This window comes from Hyperolius riggenbachi, chromosome 4 (genome assembly GCF_040937935.1).
Source record: "Hyperolius riggenbachi isolate aHypRig1 chromosome 4, aHypRig1.pri, whole genome shotgun sequence".
In the NCBI taxonomy this organism is placed as follows: Eukaryota; Metazoa; Chordata; class Amphibia; order Anura; family Hyperoliidae; genus Hyperolius; species Hyperolius riggenbachi.
This window is the reverse complement of record NC_090649.1, coordinates 6,426,600-6,448,004: the sequence shown is the minus strand read 5'-3', so window position 1 is coordinate 6,448,004 and position 21,405 is coordinate 6,426,600. Positions and strand designations below refer to the sequence as shown.

Here is a 21,405-nt window from a genome sequence, read left to right as displayed (position 1 = left end):
AGCACCGGCCATAGAGGGAGGCAGCCACACAACAGCCCACATTCATGTGCCCACCTGTGTTCATTCAATAATCATGGAAAGCACCGGCCATAGAGGTAGGCAGCCACACAACAGCCCACATTCATGTGCCCACCTGTGTTCATTCAATAAACATGGAAAGCACCGGCCATAGAGGGAGGCAGCCACACAACAGCCCACAGTCATGTGCCCACCTGTGTTCATTCAATAAACATGGAAATAACTGGCCATAGAGGGAGGCAGCCACACTACAGCCCACAGTGATGTGCCCACCTGTGTTCATTCAACAAACATGGAAAGCACCAGCCATAGAGGGAAGCAGCCACTCTACAGGCCACATTCATGTGCCCACCTGTGTTCATTCAATAAACATGGAAATAACCGGCCATAGTGGGAGGCAGCCACACTACAGCCCACATTCATGTGACCACCTGTGTTCATTCAATAAACATGGAAAGCACCGACCATAGAGGGAGGCAGCCACACAACAGCCCACAGTCATGTGCCCACCTGTGTTCATTCAATAAACATGGAAAGCACCGGCCATAGAGAGAAGCAGCCACACTACAGCCCACATTCATGTGCCCACCTGTGTTCATTCAATAATCATGGAAAGCACCAGCCATAGAGGGAAGCAGCCACTCTACAGGCCACATTCATGTGCCCACCTGTGTTCATTCAATAAACATGGAAATAACCGGCCATAGTGGGAGGCAGCCACACTACAGCCCACATTCATGTGCCCACCTGTGTTCATTCAATAAACATGGAAAGCACCGACCATAGAGGGAGGCAGCCACACAACAGCCCACAGTCATGTGCTCACCTGTGTTTATTCAATAAACATGGAAAGCACCGGCCATAAAGGGAGGCAGCCACACAACAGCCCACATTCATGTGCCCACCTGTGTTCATTTAATAAACATGGAAATAACCGGCCATAGTGGGAGGCAGCCACACTACTGCCCACATTCATGTGACTGACCACCTGTGTACATTCAATAAACATGGAAAGCACCGGCCATAGAGGGAAGCAGCCACACAACAGCCCAAATTCATATGCCCACCTGTGTTCATTCAATAAACATGGAAAGCACCAGCCATAGAGGGAGGCAGCCACACAACAGCCCACAGTCATGTGCCCACCTGTGTTCATTCAACAAACATGGAAAGCACCGGCCATAGAGGGAGGCAGCCACACAACAGCCCACATTCATGTGCCCACCTGTGTTCATTCAATAAACATGGAAAGCACCAGCCATAGAGGGAGGCAGCCACACTACAGCCCACATTCATGTGCCCACCTGTGTTCATTCAATAAACATGGAAAGCACCGGCCATAGAGGGAGGCAGCCACACAACAGCCCACATTCATGTGCCTACCTGTGTTCATTCAATAATCATGGAAAGCACCGGCCATAGAGGTAGGCAGCCACACAACAGCCCACATTCATGTGCCCACCTGTGTTCATTCAATAAACATGGAAAGCACCGGCCATAGAGGGAGGCAGCCACACTACAGCCCACATTCATGTGCCCACCTGTGTTCATTCAATAAACATGGAAAGCACCGGCCTTAGAGAGAAGCAGCCACACAACAGCCCACATTCATGTGCCCACCTGTGTTCATTCAATAATCATGGAAAGCACTGGCCATAGAGGGAGGCAGTCACACAACAGCCCACATTCATGTGCCTACCGGTGTTCATTCAATAATCATGGAAAGCACTGGCCATAGAGGGAGGCAGCCACACTACAGCCCACATCCATGTGATCACCTGTGTTCATTCAATAAACATGGAAAGCACCGGCCATAGAGGGAGGCAGCCACACAACAGCCCACAGTCATGTGACTGACCACCTGTGTTCATTCAATAAACCTGGAAAGCACTTCCCTGCCCACATTAAACCGACTTCCTCTAGATGCTTCGGAAGTCATGAGGAAGTCTGAAGTTCCGGTATAACATGGCAAACAAGTTCCCTGATGCAATAAATGACTAGACAGGTTTACTTTAGCTTCCTATGTTGAAAAAAAAAATAATTGAAATTATGACAAAGTGGTGTGACTGCTCCTTACGAAATGCCATATTTTACAGAATTAATTCATGGTGTGTCTCCTCCTTTGTGTCCTCCTGTGCTTCTGCCCTTATAAAACACACAAAGTCACCTCCACGTATCTCATACCTCTCAAGCCATGTCTCCATCCTCCAGTGTTCTCCTACTGCTCGGCCTATGCTGTGTTGTCACCATCGCTATTGACAAATCCGAACCGTATCGCCCTTGTCATGGACCCAAAGGTATGTTTAAGAGCTGAATGTGGCTGCATAGTTGGGTTGGTGAAACTGCAAGGTCTGGCTGAGTTGGAGGATACCTTAGAGCACTGAAGAACCTCAGTGATCCAGCCAACCTGGACTGCATTATGTGTCACCAGCTGGGAGACGTTTCCAACTCTCATCATCTCATTGTTTAGCTTAAATACAGTCAAAATATCTTCACCTGTATTTTTATTTTAATTTTAATGTGATTGTTTAAATGAAACTGACATAGTATAGACATGTAGTCCCCGACTCACTAAAGCCCAACTTATGAACGACTCGCTTATGCAAACCACCCAAGAAACACAAAATGTGTATCTGTGGGAACAAGTAAAAAAACAAATCAGAAAGACCTTATAGTTTTAAAGGAAATTGATTGTAAAAAAATTCAAAGAAATAAATGTTTTTAAAACTCATTAAAATGTTATTTTGCTGAAGTACACTATACTATATTGGGAGTTCCGAGTTCTGCATACACGTTTTATCCTTTTTATAGTAAGCTTGAGATTCAGCGCAGGGGCTCTCTGAAGGTTTACATGGATTACATGAAATGAATTCAATTCCAAAAATTGTGGTTACATATAATTGTAATTGCAAATTTTTACATAACATTTTCTATAAGCAAAATTAGCACATTACATTCATCACTATGACAGAAGGAGACACAAAGGGGGGCAGAGAGGCAAAGGTGGTACAGAGGGACACAGTGGGGGAACAGAGGTAGCACGGACAGGGACACTGAGAGAACAAGGGGACAGAGGTGACACAGTTGGGGGCAGAGGAGGCACAGAGGGTGACACTGAAGGCACAGGGGAACAGAAGTGACACAGAGGGGGGCACTGAGGCAAAAGGGGGACAGAGGTTACATGGGGGGAGGGCAAAGAGAGGGACAGTGAGAGCGCAGGGGAACAGAAGTGACACAGAGAGGGACACTGTGGGAACAGGGGGACCGAGGTGACATGGAGAGGGAGACAGAGGGAACAGGGGGACAGAGGTGACACGGAGAGGGACACAGAGGGAACAGGGGGACAGAGGTGACATGGGGGAGGGCAAAGAGAGGGACAGTGAGAGCACAGGGGAACAGAAGTGACACGGAAAAGGACACTGTGGGAACAGGGGGACAGAGGTGACATGGAAAGGGACACAGAGGGAACAGGGGGACAGAGGTGACATGGAGAGGGACACAGAGGGAACAGGGGGACAGAGGTGACACGGAGAGGGACACAAAGGGAACAGGGGGACAGAGGTGACACGGAGAGGGACACAGAGGGAACAGGGGGACAGAGGTGACACGGAGAGGGACACAGAGGGAACAGGGAGACAGACGTGACACGGAGAGGGACACGGGGGGAACAGGGGGACAGAGGTGACACGGAGAGGGACACGGAGGGAACAGGGGGACAGAGGTGACACGGAGAGGGACACAGAGGGAACAGGGGTACAGAGGTGACACGGAGAGGGACACGGGGGGAACAGGTGGACAGAGGTGACACAGAGAGGGACACGGAGGGAACAGGGGGACAGAGGTGACACGAAGAGGGACACGGAGGGAACAGGGAGACAGAGGTGACACAGAGAGGGACATGAAGGGAACAGGGAGACAGAGGTGACACAGAGAGGGAAACGGGGGGAACAGGGGGACAAAGGTGACACGGGGGAGGCACAGAGTGGGGCATTAAAGGTAGAGGGGAACAGAGGTGGCAGAGGGGAACACTAAGGGAACAAGAGGACAAAGGTGACACGGTGTGTGTGTGTGTGTTAGTGATGGGCGAACAGTGTTCGCCACTGTTCGGGTTCTGCAGAACATCACCCTGTTCGGGTGATGTTCGAGTTCGGCCGAACACCTGACGGTGCTCGGCCAAACCGTTCGGCCACATGGCCGAACTAAGAGCGCATGGCCGAACGTTCCCCGAACGTTCGGCTAGCGCTGTGATTGGCCGAACGGGTCACGTGGTTCGGGCCCGAACGCGCTCTGATTGGCCGAACGGTCACGTGGTTCGGGTAAATAAATACCCGAACCACGTCATATCTCCGCCATTTCTCTGTGGGTTTAGCTTTGGGTAGGCAGGCAGGGTAGTTCGCTCTCCAGCCACGCTAGCCAGGGTCCCCCCCAGTCATTGTGTGTCGCTGCTGGGAACAGTAGTACACCGCTCGCTCAGCCACACTATATAGCATTCTGTTTACTGCCACTCTGTGTACCTCGCTCAGCCACACTATATAGCATTCTGTTTACTGTTCTGTGTCTGCTGGGAATAGTAGTACACCGCTCGCTCAGCCACACTATATAGCATTCTGTTCACTGTTCTGTGTCTGCTGGGAATAGTGGTACACCGCTCGCTCAGCCACACTATATAGCATTCTGTTTACTGTTCTGTGTCTGCTGGGAATAGTGGTACACCGCTCGTTCAGCCACACTATATAGCATTCTGTTTACTGTTCTGTGTCTGCTGGGAATAGTGGTACACCGCTCGCTCACCCACACTATATAGCATTGTGTTTACTGTTCTGTGTCTGCTGGGAATAGTAGTACACCGCTCGCTCAGCCACACTATATAGCATTGTGTGTACTGCCACTCTGTGTACACGGCTCAGCCTGACTATATAGCATTGTGTGTACTGCCACTGTGCACCTCGCTCAGCCACGCTATATATAGCATTGTGTTTACTGCCACTCTGTGTACACCGCTCAGCCAGACTACATAGCATTGTGTGTACTGCCACTCTGTGTACACCGCTCAGCCAGACTCTATAGCATTGTGTGTACTGCCACTCTGTGTACACCGCTCAGCCAGACTATATAGCATTGTGTGTACTGCCACTCTGTGTACACCGCTCAGCCAGACTATATACCATTGTTTACTGACACTCTGTGTACACCGCTCAGCCAGACTATATACCATTGTTTACTGACACTCTGTGTACACCGCTCAGCCAGACTATATACCATTGTTTACTGACACTCTGTGTACACCGCTCAGCCAGACTATATACCATTGTTTACTGACACTCTGTGTACACCGCTCAGCCAGACTATATACCATTGTTTACTGACACTCTGTGTACACCGCTCAGCCAGACTATATACCATTGTTTACTGACACTCGGTGTACACCGCTCAGCCAGACTATATACCATTGTTTACTGACACTCTGTGTACACCGCTCAGCCAGACTATATACCATTGTTTACTGACACTCTGTGTACACCGCTCAGCCAGACTATATACCATTGTTTACTGACACTCTGTGTACACCGCTCAGCCAGACTATATACCATTGTTTACTGACACTCTGTGTACACCGCTCAGCCAGACTATATACCATTGTTTACTGACACTCTGTGTACACCGCTCAGCCAGACTATATACCATTGTTTACTGACACTCGGTGTACACCGCTCAGCCAGACTATATACCATTGTTTACTGACACTCTGTGTACACCGCTCAGCCAGACTATATACCATTGTTTACTGACACTCTGTGTACACCGCTCAGCCAGACTATATACCATTGTTTACTGACACTCTGTGTACACCGCTCAGCCAGACTATATACCATTGTTTACTGCCACTCTGTGTACATGGCTCAGCCAGACTATATAGCATTGTGTGTACTGCCACTCTGTGTACACCGCTCAGCCAGACTATATAGCATTGTTCACTGCCACTCTGTGTACACGGCTCAGCCAGACTATATAGCATTGCGTACTCTGCCAGTCAGTGTGTATATTGCTGGGATCAGTAATACTCCACTCACCGTCAACCACTATATGAGCTCACCATGAGTTCCTCAGAGACCTCCGCTGTGAGCAGCACTCCCAACAACAGCAACAGCCAACGCCCCACGCAAGCTATAACATCCACCCCAGCAGCCAGTGGTCAGCAGCAGCCCTCCCCGGAGGAGAACGTTGTGTCCATCGGTCCGGCGCCAGAGCGATTAATGAGGGCTGCCATTGAGGGGATGATGGGGCCTGATGTGGAGGAGGAGGTCGGGCTCAGGCCAGCATCCCAAGTTAATGTTGAGGACGATGAGGGGTCTGTGACTGTGTCTGGGGATGTTGGGGTGGCAGAGGTGGTGGGTGGGTCAGACTCAGGAGAAGAGTTGTATGATGAGGATGATGATCGGGACCATCTGTATGTGCCTCAGAGTCCGACCCCGGAAAACATGTTGTATCGTGTGTTTAGGTACTAAAATCTGCGTTCCCAGTAGTGTTGGGCGAACAGTGTTCGCCACTGTTCGGGTGCTGCAGAACATCACCCCGTTCGGGGTGACTATATAGCAGACTATATAGCATTGTGTTTACTGCCACTCTGTGTACACGGCTCAGCCACACTATATAGCATTGTGTTTACTGCCACTCTTTGTCTGCTGGGAACAGTAGTACACCGCTCACCCGCCACTGTATAGCATTGTGCTCTGTGTCGCTGCTGGCAATAGTGGTACACCGCTCACCCACCACTGTATAGCATTTCTGTACTGCCACTGTACTGCTGCCAGTCAGCGTGTACTGTAAGGATAAGTGAAATGAGGAAGAAATCCGGTGAAAGAGGGAGGGGCAAGGGAAGAGGTGTTTCCCCTGACGGTTGTGCTGGGGAGCTGTACTCCACGGCGGCGGCCCCCCACAATGACATATGACGAGTTTGAGGAGATGGAAGAGGAGGGTATGGACAATGTGGACATAGACCCAGATTTTGTTTGTGAACGAGAACATCGCCGTCGTAGCAGCAGCACAGATGAGTCTGTTGAAGAACCCACTGCTGCACGAGTTCGCCTTGTGCCACAAGGTAGGCGGCGCGCAATTTCAGGCACCACAAGCGTGGAAGTTCAAGTGAGAGGCAAAAGAGGCGCAAACAGAAATCGCCAGCAAGGCAGGTGCTCCAAATTCTGGGCTTTCTTTGAAGACTGCACTGAGGATGTTACCATGGCGATTTGCAAGGTGTGCAAGACCCGCCTGAGCAGGGGGAAAAGTATTAACAACCTCTCCACCACCAGCATGAGCCGCCACATGCTATCCAAACATCCCACTCTGTGGGCAAACGCGGCAGGACAGGGTACCACCAGCAACACTGCCTCCCTTGGGTTCACCAGACTCACCACCAGACCCGCCTCAGCAGCAGCAGTAGCCCAGCCATTGCGTGGTTCAAAACATTCCAAAAAATCAGATGACGCTGACACTGTCACTTTCCGGAGTAGTGCTCTTGAGGTCTCCCAGTGTTCATCAAACACAACAACCAACAGCCCTTCGTTGTGCAGCCCTACGGTTCAGTTGTCTGTCTCGGAGATGTTTGAGCGCAAGAGGAAATTGCCAGCAAATGACCCCCGGGCCGTGGCAGTAAGAGCCAGCATAGCCAAGCTTCTGGCCTGCGAAATGCTGCCATATCGAGTGGTGGAGACAAACAGCTTCAAGGGCATGATGTCAGTGGCCATCCCACGTTACGTGGTTCCCAGCCGCTACCACTTTGCGCGCTCTGCAGTGCCTGAGTTGCATGAGCACGTGGTCAGCAAAATAACCCGAAGCTTGAAGAATGCCGTTGCCTGCAAGGTTCACGTATCCGCCTCTCCACAGAAAATGCAGACCGTCTGACTCAAATTAAAATGAATCAATCCTGGATTGGAAATGACTACGCAACACTCCAGGACCCCAACCAAGTAACATGACCAATGAACATCTGGGATGGTTTAGCGTTTCCGGTCCCTGTTTATTGAACCTCTCATCTGTATTACATTTATGACTGCATGGCGGCAAAAAGCATTGCTGCTATATCCGCACGCTTTTTGTCCTCATGCAAGGCCTGGGTTGTTGTGTCTCAAAAAGCATGGCCTTCTCCTCCTGCGCCTGCTCCTGTTCCATCACGTGTGCTGCTGCTGCTGGGTTAGCGTTTCCGGTCCCTGTTTATGGAACCTCTCATCTGTATTACATTTATGACTGCATGGCGGCAAAAAGCATTGCTATATCCGCACGCTTTTTGTCCTCATGCAAGGCCTGGGTTGCGTCTCAAAAAGCGTGGCCTTCTCCTCCTGCGCCTCCTCCTGTTCCATCACGTGTGCTCTGTGCTGCTGCTGCTGCTGGGTTAGCGTTACCGGTCCCTGTTTATTGAACCTCTCATCTGTATTACATTTATGACTGCATGGCGGCAAAAAGCATTGCTATATCCGCACGCTTTTTGTCCTCATGCAAGGCCTGGGTTGCGTCTCAAAAAGCGTGGCCTTCTCCTCCTGCGCCTCCTCCTGTTCCATCACGTGTGCTCTGTGCTGCTGCTGCTGCTGGGTTAGCGTTACCGGTCCCTGTTTATTGAACCTCTCATCTGTATTACATTTATGACTGCATGGCGGCAAAAAGCATTGCTATATCCGCACGCTTCTTGTCCTCATGCAAGGCCTGGGTTGTTGTGTCTCAAAGCGTAGCCTTCTCCTCCTGCGCCTCCTCCTGTTCCATCATGTGTGCTCTGTGCTGCTGCTGCTGCTGCTGGGTTAGCGTTACCGGTCCCTGTTTATTGAACCTCTTATCTTTATTACATTTATGACTGCATGGCGGTAAAAAGCATGCTATCTGCACGCTTCTTGTCCTCATGCAAGGCCTGGGTTGTTGTGTCTCAAAGCGTGGCCTTCTCCTCCTGCGCCTCCTCCTGTTCCGTCACGTGTGCTCTGTGCTGCTGCTGCTGCTGGGTTAGCGTTACCGGTCCCTGTTTATTGAGCCTCTTCTCTTTATTACATTTATGACTGCATGGCGGCAAAAAGCATTGCTGCTATATCCGCACGCTTCTTGTCCTCATGCAAGGCCTGGGTTGTTGTGTCTCAAAAAGCGTGGCCTTCTCCTCCTGCGCCTCCTCCTGTTCCATCACGTGTGCTGCTGCTGCTGCTGGGTTAGCGTTACCGGTCCCTGTTTATTGAACCTCTTATCTTTATTACATTTATGACTGCATGGCGGTAAAAAGCATGCTATCCGCACGCTTCTTGTCCTCATGCAAGGCCTGGGTTGTTGTGTCTCAAAAAGCGTGGCCTTCTCCTCCTGCGCCTCCTCCTGTTCCATCACGTGTGCTGCTGCTGCTGCTGGGTTAGCGTTACCGGTCCCTGTTTATGGAACCTCTTCTCTTTATTACATTTATGACTGCCTGGCGGTAAAAACCATGTTACCTGTGCAAAGAAACATGACATTTTCAGCATTTAAAAGACAATTTTTCCTTTGAAACTTTACAATCAATTTTCTCAAAAACTATAAGCTCTTTTTGCTAAATTTTTTTCCCTCTTGTACCCACTCCCAAGGTGCACATACCCTGTAAATTTGGGGTATGTAGCATGTAAGGAGGCTTTACAAAGCACAAAAGTTCGGGTCCCCATTGACTTCCATTATGTTCGGAGTTCGGGTCGAACACCCGAACATCGCGGCCATGTTCGGCCTGTTCGGCCCGAACCCGAACATCTAGATGTTCGCCCAACACTAGTGTGTGTGTGTGGGGGGGGGGGGGCAGAGGGGGACACTGGAGGCACAGGGGTGCACAGAGGAGGTACAGGGGGCAGAGCTGACACAGAGGGGGACACTGGAGGTACAGGGGATACATGGATATTTTTAGGAAACATAAATACGTGTCATTATGATGCCTTCATTGAAACCAAACAAATCCAAATCCAATACAGTGTCAGAGGTTGTTAGGTTGTCATTACAAACAGATAAGACCCTTTGTTTACTAGGTGCTCACACAACTAATGCCTAGTACACACCATACAATTTGCTGTAAGATTTTAAGAGTTACCTGTCAGATAGATACTTTGCAACATGTTGGAAATGATCTATCTAACCATCTATCTGCCTAGCAATTCTACTCAGCAGGAGATAACCAGAAGACAATGCACCAGAGGTAATGACCAGTCTCTACCAGTACTTTACAGAAATTCATCTAATTACAGAAAATCGAATGCTGGGCATACACGGTAAGTTTTTTATTATCAATCGAGACGCTGATGGCCAGGCCCGGCCCGCTCATGAGGCGGCAAATTTCCAGGTGCGGCACCCGCCCGTCCGTGGGTGCGGGGAGCCGGCCGCCAAGCTGGAGGGGTAGCTGGCAGGACGGGGGTATTGGGCCTAGCGGCGGGGAGGGGGGTCGGACCCCCCCCTCCCTCGCCTGGGTCCCCCGATCTGCGCTCCCCTCCAGCCTTAAATCGAAGCAGCCGCTATTTGTAAGAGGCACGGGCGGGGACAACTCACCTCTTCCTCGTTCCAGCGTGCGCTCCACTGACGTCACTTCCTGCAACGCTGCAGGAAGTGACGTCAGTGGAGTGCACGCTGGGAAGAGGTGAGTACTCCCCGAGTCCCCGCCCGTGCCTCTTACAAATAGCGGCTGCTTCGATTTAAGGCTGGAGGGGAGCGCAGATCGGGGGACCCAGGCGAGGGAGGGGGGGTCCCAGTTTTTTCAAAATTTGCCTCAGGCGGCAAAAAGTCTAGGGCTGGCCCTGCTGATGGCTCGATTGATAATATCCGACGTGTCCGATGACCCGCCGGATCGATTCCCAGCTCGATACCAGCGGGCAGGACAAAAGAAAAAATGAAGTGCAGATAAAGAAGTGCCGGCGGGGACGTGCGGAAATCGATCCGGCGCCCGTGGGGACGCTCCAGGATCGAGCCAGCGTCTCCATTCCGGTGCAGAAAACGAGTCGTGTATGTCCAGCATAACATAAAGGTTTAGTGGCGTTGCAGGAAAAGGTGCCGTTCTCCTTGTATTCCTGTTGTGTACCTGGCATGGATATCCTGCCAGTGGAGTAGATTTGTCTGCAGGTCTCACATCTTTTTTGTCGGCAGGGTGATGTTCCATTCAAAGAACTCCTGACAATCGTCTGTTTTATGCTGGATACACATGGTGCATTTCCGCACTCGATGCGCCCGTCGATTCGCGTCGAATCGATTATTTCCGACATGTCCGATTCGCATATCGGGGGATCGTTAGGTCAATTTGGCATACTTTACATGTAAATCGACCTAACAATCATCGAAATGCACTCGGAAATGCTCGGAATTAATCGAGTGCAGGAACGCGAAGTGTGTATCCAGCATTAGATTAGGTGGCTGTCGATATGCCAGGAGCAGAAGTTCAGGGAATATCTTTCTCAGTCTGTCATCTTTGTGTAAAATGGGATGAAGTTCCTTTGCAATCCTCCTTAAGATTTCCAGATGCGGACTATAAATAGGGGCTATGGCAGCACATGCAGGTCTGGCAGGGGTGGGAGTGGCCTGAGCAGTCTGCGGAGGAGGGCCCTGGAGGGGGGGAGGGGGGAAGGGGCAGGGCTTGTGTCAGGATTCAGAAGAGTGGAATGTATGTCGGCTGTAAATAGGGGCTATAGCAGCACACACAGGTCTGATAGTGGTGGGAGTGGCCTGTCTGTGGAGGAGGGCCCCGGGGAGAAGGGGCAGGGCTTGTGTCAGGATTCAGGGCAGTGATAGTGGAATGTCTGTCCGCTATAAATAGGGGCAATAGCAGCACATGCAGGTCTGACATAGGTGGGAGTGGCCTGTCTGTGGAGGAGGGCCCCGGGGGAAAAGGGGCAGAGCTTGTGTCGCTATTCAGGACAGTGACAGTGGAATGTCTGTCCGCTATAAATAGGGGCTATAGCAACACATGCAGGTCTGACAGGGGTGGGAGTGGCCTTAGCAGTCTGCGGAGGAGAGCTCTGAAGGGGGGGGGGGGGGGGGCAGGGCTTGTGTCGGGATTCAGGGCAGTGATAGGAGAATGTCTGTACATTCACCAATATTCTATTATCCAAATTGCCCTGTACCATTTTTTTAAGGGTGCCTTTTTTAAATGTATGCAAATAGCGACACCTGGTGGAGAAGTCTATAACATCACTAAGATCATTTCCATTTATTTTCTTTTAAAGAGAACCCGAGGTGGGTTTGAAGAATGTTATCTGCATACAGAGGCTGGATCTGCCTATACAGCCCAGCCTCTGTTGCTATCCCAAACCCCCCTAAGGTCCCCCTGCACTCTGCAATCCCTCATAAATCACAGCCACGCTGCTGACAAACAGCTTGTCAGAGCTGGCTGTGTTTATCTCTATAGTGTCAGTCTGCTGCTCTCCCCGCCTCCTGCAGAACTCCAGTCCCTGCCTGCTTCCCTTCCTTCCCTGCTGATTGGAGGAAAGGGACGGGGGCAGGGACCGGAGCCATGCAGGAGGCGGGGGAGCAGCTGAGACTGACACTACAGATGTAAACACAGCCTCAGAGCACGGCTGTGATTTATGAGGGATTGCAGAGTGCAGGGGGACATTAGGGGGGTTTGGGATAGCAACAGAGGCTGGGCTGTATAGGCAGATCCAGCCTCTGTATGTAGATAACATTCTTCAAACACACCACGGGTTCTCTTTAAAGACAATGTGGATTTATTTTTAATACACTAATTCATGATCTGAATATATTTTGTTTAGGTATTTTCTATCAGGACGGTTATATAATTACCTTTGTATTTGAATGTGAAACTTAGAAAAACTCTATGTAATGAGCTAGATGCCTGATGACATTTGGAGACTCAGACATATTTCACACTAAATATGAGAGCACCATTTACATCATAGTCATAAATATCGCAGGGATATTATATAAGAAGTCAAAATATCTAATGACATTATTCTAATCAACACAAATACATCTATTGACGTCTATCTCTAATTAATGACATTAGTCTCCACCAATAATGTAAATGTTAACATTTGCATAAACTTTAAAGGGACCCAGAGCAAAGGTTTAAAATGAAAATTGCCACTTACCTGGGGGCTTCCTCCTGCCCCTTGTAGCCTGTGAGGACCCTCGGCGTCTCCTGGGTTCTTCCGTGGTCCTGCTCGCGCCTCGTTATCCTGACGACTTTGGCTAAAGTCGTGTGCAACTGCACATCCATGGCCCATCTGCGCACCCAGCTTAATCCCACTTGCATCGCTGTAAGCCTCTTGTGAATTCGCAGTCCTGGAGATACTGAACCGTGCATGCACAGGAGGCTTACTGCAATGCGTGTGTGATCGAGCCGGTTGCACGGACAGGCTGCGCATGCGTTGTTGTGCATGACTTTGGCAGAAGTTGCCAGGATAACAGATATGCCAGCAGGACCACGGAGGGACCTGGTAGGCTGCAGAAACTGGAGGAAGCCCAGGGTAAGTGCCAATTTTTATTGTAAAGCTCTGCTCAGGATCCCTTTAAATAAGATAAATGATTTGTGTAAAGGAAATTCAAGAAAATCATGACAAGATATTGATTTGACTCCACGGGAAATTCCAGAAAAATATAGTATTGTCAGGCTTGTCTGATCAATGGCTATAGGTCAGTCTGTATGCCCATATGACTATCCCTATAGCCCAGCCCTAACACCTGCTAGAAAACTCCGACCTAGCATACACACTAACAACCCTGCAGGCAGATGTGGCATATAGTTGACAAGTAGCCACTCACCAATATAACAGACAGGTAATTGCAATGGGCACAGATAGGATTAAGCTTATAGTCACCTGAGGCCTAGTAGCAAGATAGTACAGATGGCTCAGACAGGATGGGCTCAGATGTTTGAGTATGCAAAGCGTGGTCGTTCAAGTCAGGTCGGGGCAGGTGGCGTTCTTGCGAAGTCCAGTTCAAGCCAAGGTTCAATTCCGGGTAATCAGGGAGATGCTTGGTCAGACAGAGCTGAGGTCAGTAGCGGGTATCAGGCAGAAGCTTGGTCAGACGATGCAGAGGTCAGCAGCGGGTATCAGGCAGAAGCTTGGTCAGACAGAGCAGAGGTCGGCAGCGGGTATCAGGCAGAAGCTTGGTCAGACAGAGCTGAGGTCGGCAGCGGGTATCAGGCAGAAGCTTGGTCAGACAGAGCTGAGGTCAGTAGCGGGTATCAGGCAGAAGCTTGGTCAGACAGAGCTGAGGTCAGTAGCGGGTATCAGGCAGAAGCTTGGTCAGACATAGCAGAGGTCGGCAGCGGGAATCAGGCAGAAGCTTGGTCAGACAGAGCAGAGGGCAGCAGCGGGTATCAGGCAGAAGCTTGGTCAGATGAAGCAGAGGTCGGCAGCGGGTATCAGGCAGAAGCTTGGTCAGACGAAGCAGAGGTCAGCAGCGGGTATCAGGCAGAAGCTTGGTCAGATGAAGCAGAGGTCAGCAGCGGGAATCAGGCAGAAGCGTGGTCAGATGAAGCAGAGGTCGGCAGCGGCTATCAGGCAGAAGCTTGGTCAGACAGAGCAGAGGTCGGCAGCGGGTATCAGGCAGAAGCTTGGTCAGACATAGCAGAGGTCGGCAGCGGGTATCAGGCAGAAGCTTGGTCAGACATAGCAGAGGTCGGCAGCGGGAATCAGGCAGAAGCTTGGTCAGATGAAGCAGAGGTGAGCAGTGGGAATCAGGCAGAAGCTTGGTCAGACAGAGCAGAGGGCGGCAGCGGGTATCAGGCAGAAGCTTGGTCAGACATAGCAGAGGTCGGCAGTGGGTATCAGGCAGAAGCTTGGTCAGACAGAGCTGAGGTCGGCAGCGGGTATCAGGCAGAAGCTTGGTCAGACAGAGCTGAGGTCGGCAGCGGGTATCAGGCAGAAGCTTGGTCAGACAGAGCTGAGGTCAGTAGCGGGTATCAGGCAGAAGCTTGGTCAGACAGAGCTGAGGTCAGTAGCGGGTATCAGGCAGAAGCTTGGTCAGACATAGCAGAGGTCGGCAGCGGGAATCAGGCAGAAGCTTGGTCAGACAGAGCAGAGGGCAGCAGCGGGTATCAGGCAGAAGCTTGGTCAGACATAGCAGAGGTTGGCAGCGGGTATCAGGCAGAAGCTTGGTCAGATGAAGCAGAGGTCGGCAGCGGGTATCAGGCAGAAGCTTGGTCAGATGAAGCAGAGGTCGTCAGCGGGTATCAGGCAGAAGCTTGGTCAGACGAAGCAGAGGTCAGCAGCGGGTATCAGGCAGAAGCTTGGTCAGATGAAGCAGAGGTCAGCAGCGGGAATCAGGCAGAAGCGTGGTCAGATGAAGCAGAGGTCGGCAGCGGCTATCAGGCAGAAGCTTGGTCAGACAGAGCAGAGGTCGGCAGCGGGTATCAGGCAGAAGCTTGGTCAGACATAGCAGAGGTCGGCAGCGGGTATCAGGCAGAAGCTTGGTCAGACAGAGCAGAGGTCGGCAGCGGGAATCAGGCAGAAGCTTGGTCAGATGAAGCAGAGGTGAGCAGTGGGAATCAGGCAGAAGCTTGGTCAGACAGAGCAGAGGGCAGCAGCGGGTATCAGGCAGAAGCTTGGTCAGACATAGCAGAGGTCGGCAGCGGGTATCAGGCAGAAGCTTGGTCAGATGAAGCAGAGGTCGGCAGCGGGTATCAGGCAGAAGCTTGGTCAGATGAAGCAGAGGTCGGCAGCGGGTATCAGGCAGAAGCTTGGTCAGACGAAGCAGAGGTCAGCAGCGGGTATCAGGCAGAAGCTTGGTCAGATGAAGCAGAGGTCAGCAGCGGGAATCAGGCAGAAGCGTGGTCAGATGAAGCAGAGGTCGGCAGCGGCTATCAGGCAGAAGCTTGGTCAGACAGAGCAGAGGTCGGCAGTGGGTATCAGGCAGAAGCTTGGTCAGACAGAGCAGAGGTCGGCAGCGGGTATCAGGCAGAAGCTTGGTCAGACATAGCAGAGGTCGGCAGCGGGTATCAGGCAGAAGCTTGGTCAGACAGAGCTGAGGTCAGAAGCGGGTATCAGGCAGAAGCTTGGTCAGACAGAGCAGAGGTCGGCAGCGGGTATCAGGCAGAAGCTTGGTCAGACAGAGCAGAGGTCGGCAGCGGGTATCAGGCAGAAGCTTGGTCAGACAGAGCAGAGGTCAGCAGCGAGAATCAGGCAGAAGCGTGGTCAGATGAAGCAGAGGTCGGCAGCGGGTATCAGGCAGAAGCTTGGTCAGACATAGCAGAGGTCGGCAGCGGGTATCAGGCAGAAGCGTGGTCAGACGAAGCAGAGGTCAGCAGCGGGTATCAGGCAGAAGCTTGGTCAGACATAGCAGAGGTCGGCAGCGGGTATCAGGCAGAAGCGTGGTCAGACAGAGCAGAGGTCGGCAGCGGGTATCAGGCAGAAGCTTGGTCAGATGAAGCAGAGGTCAGCAGCGAGAATCAGGCAGAAGCTTGGTCAGACAGAGCAGAGGTCGGCAGCGGGTATCAGGCAGAAGCTTGGTCAGATGAAGCAGAAGTCGGCAGCGGGTATCAGGCAGAAGCTTGGTCAGATGAAGCAGAGGTCGGCAGCGGGTATCAGGCAGAAGCTTGGTCAGACAGAGCAGAGGTCGGCAGCGGGTATCAGGCAGAAGCTTGGTCAGTTGAAGCAGAGGTCGGCAGCGGGTATCAGGCAGAAGCTTGGTCAGACAGAGCAGAGGTCAGCAGCGGGTATCAGGCAGAAGCTTGGTCAGATGAAGCAGAGGTCGGCAGCGGGTATCAGGCAGAAGCTTGGTCAGACATAGCAGAGGTCGGCAGCGGGTATCAGGCAGAAGCGTGGTCAGACAGAGCAGAGGTCGGCAGCGGGTATCAGGCAGAAGCTTGGTCAGATGAAGCAGAGGTCAGCAGCGGGTATCAGGCAGAAGCTTGGTCAGACTAGGCTGACCAGGCGTCCTCTTTTGCCCGGACAGGTCCACTTTTTCAGACCTGTCCGGGCTGTCCTGCCGGGATTTTGAATTGTCCGGTGAGAGAGCCGAACAGGAGCTGAACACCAGCGGCAGAAGAGCCGCTTGCAGAGAGAGAGAGAGACGAACAGGAGTCAGAAGAGCCGCTTGCAGAGACAGAGAGCCGAACACGAGTCAGAAGAGCCGCTTGCAGAGATACTGTCTCGGCTCTTCTGACTCATGTTCGGCTCCCCAAACGGCTCTTTGGCAATCAATCCCTGCTGCACTGCTCTGCTCCGCCCAGGGGTGTACTGGAGAATTCGCTGGCCCAGAGGAGGAGAAGGATGGAGGACAGAGGAGGTCGGGTCGGGTCCAGACACAGCCAGCCAGGGAGGAGATGTGGAGATAGCGTGGTGCACCTATCCTCATATGAAATGGCAGAGACTCCCCGAAGAGTCCAGTCCTGCCTCCTGTCTGCAGCGTGCTCCTAGAGTGCCAAGTGTCCCCCTCAGCTCAGTCCCAGCATCCTGGCTCTTGAAGCTCCCATGGGACAGGGACACTGCACACTGGCCGTGCAGACACCACAGACACTCTAACTGGTAAGCCGACACCTCTTCTCTCCATTTGTCTTCCCAGCATTGAACAGGCAAGCCCTGCTAGCACAGCCCACATCTGTCTCCTGTAACCCTTTCATTGCTGGTATTAGCTGAATGAATCAGCTTGTTGCAGCACTGGTACATTGCATTTAAAGGAAACCTCAAGGCTTTTTATAAAAAACAAACAGATCTTATCTGGCGCTTCCTCCTGCCCCTTGCAGCCTATGTGTCCCTCTACTCCCAGACGTTATTCTGGGGTCCCCTCCGTAGCATTTGGCGACCTGGTGTGGCCGGGAGCATTATGCGCAGGCGGCATGGCTGTGTGCAGTTGCAGAACTGGCCAACCTCACCAGGTCCCCGGCTGCTATGGAGGGGACCCCAGGATAACTCCTGGGAGCAGGGCTGAGGTGAGGGACACATAGGCTGCCAAGAGCAGGAAGAAACCCCAGATAAGATCTGTCACGCTGGTGCTGTGTGGCCTGTGGGAGTAATTCTCATTGCATTAGTGGGGAAATCTGCTGCCAATCTTATAGCATTTGTGGGGGAATCTGCTGCCAATCTTATTGCATTTGTGGGGAAATCTGCTGCCAATCTTATTGCATTTGTGGGGAAATCTGCTGCCAATCTTATTGCATTTGTGGGGAAATCTGCTGCCAATCTTATTGCATTTGTGGGGAAATCTGCTGCCAATCTCATTGCATTTGTAGAGAAATATGCTGCCAATCGGATTCCATTTGTGGGGGAATCTGTTGCCAATCTCATTGCATTTTGTGGGGAAATCTTCTGCGAATCTGATTGCATTTTGTGGTCGGTCGGCCCTCCCATGTGGTCTGGAAAAAAAAACAGCCCTCCATGCCCGCGAAGTTGGACAGCAAACTGCTAAGGTCTTGTATATTTGGCCCCACCCATGACCACGCCCACATGCTGTTGTGATCGTCCTCTTTTTTGGAAATCAAAATATGGTCACCCTAGGTCAGACATAGCAGAGGTCGGCAGCGGGTATCAGGCAGAAGCGTGGTCAGACAGAGCAGAGGTCGGCAGCGGGTATCAGGCAGAAGCTTGGTCAGATGAAGCAGAGGTCAGCAGCGAGAATCAGGCAGAAGCTTGGTCAGACAGAGCAGAGGTCGGCAGCGGGTATCAGGCAGAAGCTTGGTCAGATGAAGCAGAGGTCGGCAGCGGGTATCAGGCAGAAGCTTGGTCAGACATAGCAGAGGTCGGCAGCGGGTATCAGGCAGAAGCGTGGTCAGACAGAGCAGAGGTCGGCAGCGGGTATCAGGCAGAAGCTTGGTCAGATGAAGCAGAGGTCAGCAGCGAGAATCAGGCAGAAGCTTGGTCAGACAGAGCAGAGGTCGGCAGCGGGTATCAGGCAGAAGCTTGGTCAGATGAAGCAGAGGTCGGCAGCGGGTATCAGGCAGAAGCTTGGTCAGACATAGCAGAGGTCGGCAGCGGGTATCAGGCAGAAGCATGGTCAGACAGAGCAGAGGTCGGCAGCGGGTATCAGGCAGAAGCTTGGTCAGATGAAGCAGAGGTCAGCAGCGAGAATCAGGCAGAAGCTTGGTCAGATGAAGCAGAGGGCGGCAGCGGGTATCAGGCAGAAGCTTGGTCAGACATAGCAGAGGTCGCAGCGGGTATCAGGCAGAAGCTTGGTCAGACAGAGCTGAGGTCAGTAGCGGGTATCAGGCAGAAGCTTGGTCAGATGAAGCAGAGGTCAGCAGCGAGAATCAGGCAGAGGCGTGGTCAGATGAAGCAGAGGTCGGCAGCGGGTATCAGGCAGAAGCTTGGTCAGACATAGCAGAGGTCGGCAGCGGGTATCAGGCAGAAGCGTGGTCAGACGAAGCAGAGGTCGGCAGCGGGTATCAGGCAGAAGCTTGGTCAGACAGAGCTGAGGTCAGCAGCGGGTATCAGGCAGAAGCTTGGTCAGATGAAGCAGAGGTCAGCAGCGGGAATCAGGCAGAAGCTTGGTCAGACAGAGCAGAGGGCAGCAGCGGGTATCAGGCAGAAGCTTGGTCAGATGAAGCAGAGGTCAGCAGCGAGAATCAGGCAGAAGCTTGGTCAGATGAAGCAGAGGGTGGCAGCGGGTATCAGGCAGAAGCTTGGTCAGACATAGCAGAGGTCGGCAGCGGGTATCAGGCAGAAGCTTGGTCAGACAAAGCAGAGGTCGGCAGCGGGTATCAGGCAGAAGCTTGGTCAGATGAAGCAGAGGTCAGCAACGAGAATCAGGCAGAAGCTTGGTCAGATGAAGCAGAGGTTGGCAGCGGGTATCAGGCAGAAGCTTGGTCAGACATAGCAGAGGTCGGCAGCGGGTATCAGGCAGAAGCGTGGTCAGACGAAGCAGAGGTCGGCAGCGGGTATCAGGCAGAAGCTTGGTCAGACAGAGCTGAGGTCAGCAGCGGGTATCAGGCAGAAGCTTGGTCAGATGAAGCAGAGGTCAGCAGCGGGAATCAGGCAGAAGCTTGGTCAGACAGAGTAGAGGGCGGCAGCAGGTATCAGGCAGAAGCTTGGTCAGATGAAGCAGAGGTCAGCAGCGAGAATCAGGCAGAAGCTTGGTCAGATGAAGCAGAGGGCGGCAGCGGGTATCAGGCAGAAGCTTGGTCAGACATAGCAGAGGTCGGCAGTGGGTATCAGGCAGAAGCTTGGTCAGACAGAGCAGAGGTCGGCAGCGGGTGTCAGGCAGAAGCTTGGTCAGATGAAGCAGAGGTCAGCAGCGAGAATCAGGCAGAAGCTTGGTCAGATGAAGCAGAGGTTGGCAGCGGGTATCAGGCAGAAGCTTGGTCAGACATAGCAGAGGTCGGCAGCGGGTATCAGGCAGAAGCGTGGTCAGACGAAGCAGAGGTCGGCAGCGGGTATCAGGCAGAAGCTTGGTCAGACAGAGCTGAGGTCAGCAGCGGGTATCAGGCAGAAGCTTGGTCAGATGAAGCGGAGGTCAGCAGCGGGAATCAGGCAGAAGCTTGGTCAGACAGAGTAGAGGGCGGCAGCAGGTATCAGGCAGAAGCTTGGTCAGATGAAGCAGAGGTCAGCAGTGAGAATCAGGCAGAAGCTTGGTCAGATGAAGCAGAGGGCGGCAGCGGGTATCAGGCAGAAGCTTGGTCAGACATAGCAGAGGTCGGCAACGGGTATCAGGCAGAAGCTTGGTCAGACAGAGCAGAGGTCGGCAGCGGGTGTCAGGCAGAAGCTTGGTCAGATGAAGCAGAGGTCGGCAGCGGGTATCAGGCAGAAGCTTGGTCAGACATAGCAGAGGTCGGCAGCGGGTATCAGGCAGAAGCGTGGTCAGACAGAGCTGAGGTCAGCAGCGGGTATCAGGCAGAAGCTTGGTCAGATGAAGCAGAGGTCAGCAGCGGGAATCAGGCAGAAGCTTGGTCAGACAGAGCAGAGGGCAGCAGCGGGTATCAGGCAGAAGCTTGGTCAGATGAAGAAGAGGTCAGCAGCGAGAAACAGGCAGAAGCTTGGTCAGATGAAGCAGAGGGTGGCAGCGGGTATCAGGCAGAAGCTTGGTCAGACATAGCAGAGGTCGGCAGCGGGTATCAGGCAGAAGCTTGGTCAGACAGAGCTGAGGTCAGTAGCGGGTATCAGGCATAAGCTTGGTCAGATGAAGCAGAGGTCAGCAGCGAGAATCAGGCAGAAGCTTGGTCAGATGAAGCAGAGGGCGGCAGCGGGTATCAGGCAGAAGCTTGGTCAGACATAGCAGAGGTCGGCAGCGGGTATCAGGCAGAAGCTTGGTCAGACAGAGCTGAGGTCAGTAGCGGGTATCAGGCAGAAGCTTGGTCAGATGAAGCAGAGGTCAGCAGCGAGAATCAGGCAGAGGCGTGATCAGATGAAGCAGAGGTCGGCAGCGGGTATCAGGCAAAAGCTTGGTCAGACATAGCAGAGGTCGGCAGCGGGTATCAGGCAGAAGCGTGGACAGACGAAGCAGAGGTCGGCAGCGGGTATCAGGCAGAAGCTT

General features: G+C 52.4%; 1 protein-coding gene across 1 annotated transcript in view; it reads left to right on the top strand.

Annotated features, from left to right (window-relative positions):
- The first annotated feature begins 2,209 nt into the window (after positions 1-2,209).
- Positions 2,210-21,405, top strand: part of LOC137570299 (WAP four-disulfide core domain protein 5-like) — a 58,171-nt gene continuing 38,975 nt past the window's right edge. Inside the window, exon 1 of the mRNA XM_068278931.1 lies at positions 2,210-2,315. Coding sequence (XP_068135032.1) covers positions 2,213-2,315 — 103 coding nt within the window. The 5' untranslated portion in view covers positions 2,210-2,212. The remainder of the gene's footprint in view (positions 2,316-21,405) is intronic.